The sequence below is a fragment of the Mastomys coucha genome, chromosome X (assembly GCF_008632895.1).
Source record: "Mastomys coucha isolate ucsf_1 chromosome X, UCSF_Mcou_1, whole genome shotgun sequence".
NCBI classification, from domain to species: domain Eukaryota; kingdom Metazoa; phylum Chordata; class Mammalia; order Rodentia; family Muridae; genus Mastomys; species Mastomys coucha.
In genome coordinates this window covers 135030486-135034802 of record NC_045030.1, presented here as the reverse complement: position 1 = coordinate 135034802, position 4317 = coordinate 135030486, and the positions used below count along the sequence as shown (strand labels likewise).

Here is a 4317-nt window from a genome sequence, read left to right as displayed (position 1 = left end):
TAATGATGGGGGACTTTCTAACAACTGTAGCCCTGACTGTCTTGGAACTCACTCTGTAGATCAGGCTGGCCTCGAACTCAAAAATCCAAGTTGCCTCTTTTTATTCAGCTATCTTGAAAATGTAACACAGCTGTAATAGTGTGGGAACAAAAATTCCTGCAAGGACTAATGGGAAATAATTTTAGATTATCTCTGCACACTATTCTTCCACACTCCAACCACAGTCAGCTCTGTTTGTTTACACATCTTCTGATTGCCTGAGCAATAATTCTCTTCATTGACACAGCTGGGAGATGGACTTTCTTCTAACCAAGGCACACAAGAAATAGTCACATTTTCCCCTTGCAACAAACCTATTTGGATCCTGAGTCCTTGTTCAGGCTTTTCTGGTTTGATTTTGATGTTTCTTTGTCCTGCGACAGATATCAGCATTTTGAATAGAACTCTTACTAGAAGAGAGGCATAAATCAGAAAGGCAGTCGTGTCTGGAACACAGTAAATTCACTTTTTTGTAGACCAGCATTCATTATTCAATTATTCAGTCTTCCTTTAGATTTCTAGAGCAGTGGTTTGATGGGAGCTTTGGTTCTTCTCCTAAGCTACCCATACCCTGCTTGCATGGCTCTTCTGTTAGCACTGAGTATGCACCTGTTGACTCCAGTCCCGCTCTCCTGGTGTTCAACAGGGCCTGTTGTTGCTGGAGTGGTGGGCCTCACCATGCCCAGATATTGCTTGTTTGGGGACACTGTGAACACGGCTTCTCGAATGGAATCAACAGGGCTACGTGAGTATTTGTAGATGGCCAAGGTGAGGCCATCTTTTAATTGGGATAGTGATTCTTCAAGAGAGGAAAAAGAAAATTAGGTACTCGGTGCTTTAATGTTTTCTTTTTTTTTTAAGAAAAAGGAAAGGTAATTTGAGACAATTAAGGTCTATCACACATTTCCCTGGCCTCCAATAGCAAACCAGTAGGGGGTGATGTTGGACTGAACATGTCCCCATCTTGTTCTAGAAATAAAGCTGTAACTAAGTGCTACTGAAACAACCAGTCAATGTCATCAAAACAACTTCAATAAGTCTTTTGGGCAAAAGAAAGAATTGGCCAGTCCAGTAGGTGTGAGGGAGTCATGTAGAGAAGAGAACTAGGTAACAGACTGACATTTTCAGTTTTCAACTAGTTTGTAAAGGCACAGGAGCCAGCTGCCTCCCAGCCGGCTGCTGCTATTTGCTGCTGGAGTCCAATTTTTGAACTAGTTAGATCTCCAGGAGTTCCTGGCTTTATCAAATAAGCCCCTAGAACTTAGCTAGCAGTAATCCTACAATCCAAGGAGCTTGGGATCCCAAAATAATTAATCCCAACCCGCCTGTACATAAAATTTTTAGCTTCTATCAAAAGTGGTCATAGTGGGGAGGATTCTACTTCCTCTTCCTCCTACATTTACAGACAAAACTGTACAAATCATTCTGCCACTTGTTTGCTATGGGCAAGATGCTTTATCAACCATTTCTTGACTACTCATTGTCTTTACTGAAATACAGTCAGCATCACAATGTGCCTTTTTATTTATATCATGGTTCAACAAAGCAAATTCTCCATGCTATTATAAGAAAAACAGAACAGAGTTAAACTCTATGTCCAGTTTTTATGGAGTTTTTTTCTTTGAAGTGAATGAAAGAGATCATTTAAATCAACAGCAGCCCTGTCCTTTGCCATGACTAAGGCAAGACAAGCTCCTTCTTCAGCTCCAACTTCAGCAACATACTGACACAAGTCCCTGACTTGGTGTGGTGGTCTGTAGCACAGCTGGTGGTGCCCTGTATGACCCCACTCTGCATCATTCATGTACAGAAACAGGTTTATACAATGGGTCTGGTCGAGCCAATCTAGCTAGCCTGTGCACCCATGACTATGAGGCAGCAGAGAACTTAGAAAATGTTTTCAGAATAAATTTTCTGGCATCTGGGAAAGTCTTTAAATCCCTCTCCCTAGATATGACAGAGGCCATGGAAGTGGTCATCCAGGGACCATTGTGTGCATATGACTGTGCATCTGTCTTTACCTTGAAGTACAATCCAATATAGAGTGAAAATGGTCATGGATCTGCAATGCAGATTTGTCACAGTGCTTTGGACTGATATAAGCTTTGTAGAAAGATGAAGTCATATTCTGGTCTGCACTCAGGAAAACTCCACGCATTACACTTTGAAAATGGAGAGCTGAGAGCAGAAATTGAATTCTGAGATTTAGGCAGCATCTTGTCTAGTGGTCAGGTAGAATGAGAAAATGAATGCACTGAATCACCCACAGTAAGTGCTTAGTAAGCCCAGGCTTTGCAGTGATGGCACTGTGTGAGATACAAAGAAGCCTGCTCACATGATCATGATCTCTGTGCGTCGGAACCTGGTTAGTGTGCTTTTCTAAAGGCTTATGACTGTGAACTGAATATGGCAGTAAGCTCCACTGCTGGTAGAGGTCTGATAAGAGGTAGCCTCTGATCTGTTGGATGTGACACTAGTGTATGTAACATACTTCTTAATACAAAAAAAAATCAATTTCATCAGTATCTCTTTCATATCCAATTAAATAGACTGGGATTCCTGGATGGGAGTAATTAGGGACTTACAAGTGATTCTCCTTATCATGTCGATAGACACTGGTTAGAATAAACTGTAATTTTGAGCTATGTGCCCCATTGCATAGGCAGGCATAGGATTATACTTTGAGATTTCCTGGAGATCTCAGGCTAGTGGAACAACACACAGTGGAGTGGATACACTTCTCAGGGATGTGGTTTTAAGGAACAGGACAACTGTTTCTGATCAGAGGCTTTGGATGAATGCGCGTCAATGAAAAAGATAAACAATTGGTACTGAGCTGTAAAGGAAAGGCAGATCCTTGTGAATATACACAGTAAAGGTGTCCTGTTCTTTCCAGCCATGTCTTCCTATTCAAATTGTCACCAGCTTCCAGACGGACAGCTTCTGCGAGTACATACGAGAACAGATCTTGAGCTTTTACTTGAGACTCAATCTCAACAAGTTGTCAGGCCACACAGTGACGGTTGCCAGGAAGCTCAAGGACCTTGTCTCAGAGGGCAAGTGGTTAGTTTTCAGTAAAGAATTACAATTCAATCAGAAATGAATCTTGAAAGATCTAGTCACCCAAATGTAAGCCTCCTATCCCATGTTGGAATCCAAGTCTGGAACAAAAATACTCATTGCATACTTATGTCTGGAAACACTGCTCATTAAAAAAAAGTTCGCATTGTCTGATGCTCACAAAGTACTGATTGATAGAAAGAACTTGTACTATTTCTCACTGATGTTTTAAATGTGATAATACTAAGAGATGGCTGTCAGTGTGCCTATTATGGAAAAGACACCTTTTTATGTAAAGTAGGATTATATAGGTCTGGAGAATTCAGCCTTAATAACAACCCATGTGACAAACTGCTGAAGCCAAACTTCCCTCAGAGGAAGGTACATTGTAACTGAGGGCACAGGGAGTTTGTTGCTTTCTGCCTCCCAAGCTTTGAGTTAAATTAACACCTTACTATTGTATGACCTTTAATCTGAGATGGCATCTAGAAGGCTGCTGGATGCCACTGCTAATGCCTTCTTTGGGTCTCCTTTCATTCAACTAGGACTACAACTCTTGCTTCCTCCACCCTCACCTCCCCAAACTTCTCTGAGAGCTTCCTATGCTCTGAAGTAGGGACATTCATCACACTGATCACATGTTGATGTCTAGTGATCTTACCAGTGAGAAAGGAGCTAAAGCAATGCTTCCCCTTCTTTTACAGCATACCGAATTCATGTTAGTCTCAGCACAGTAACAATTCTTCGGACTCTGAGTGAAGGCTATGAAGTAGAGCTTCGTGGACGAACAGAGCTCAAGGTAAACAGCATTTGTTTAAGGAACCCAACCTATTGGTCACACCTGCACCTTGAGAGGTCATGGTCTGTTGAAAAAGCACACAGGGAGTCTGAGATTTGGAACTACATTTTGGATAAATTGTGGAGTTCCATTTGAGTGAGGTTTCTTCTTTCTTCTTTCTTCTTCTTCTCCTTCTCCTTCTCCTCCTCCTCCTCCTTCTTTTTCATATTAACCTCAAATCACATGTAGGAGACTTGAAAAATCTTTCTGCTTTTTTTTAAAAAAGACTATAAGTTCTATTGTTCTATCCAGAAGACCTGTTCAGAATTTGGTTTAGTAATGAGTTATGTTATAATTGTGGTTGTTTAATTTCCGTTTTATTTACTCTTTGGCACTGCTGAACATAGATAGTCACAGTATTGGTAAATTGGTAAATTTAG

At 41.0% G+C, this 4317-nt stretch overlaps 1 protein-coding gene across 1 annotated transcript in view; it reads left to right on the top strand.

Annotated features, from left to right (window-relative positions):
- The window catches only part of Gucy2f (guanylate cyclase 2F, retinal), an 83579-nt gene that overhangs the window by 70588 nt on the left and 8674 nt on the right, over positions 1 to 4317 (top strand). The window contains exons 14-15 of the mRNA XM_031377966.1: positions 686 to 784; positions 3804 to 3898. Coding sequence (XP_031233826.1) covers positions 686 to 784; positions 3804 to 3898 — 194 coding nt within the window. The remainder of the gene's footprint in view (positions 1 to 685; positions 785 to 3803; positions 3899 to 4317) is intronic.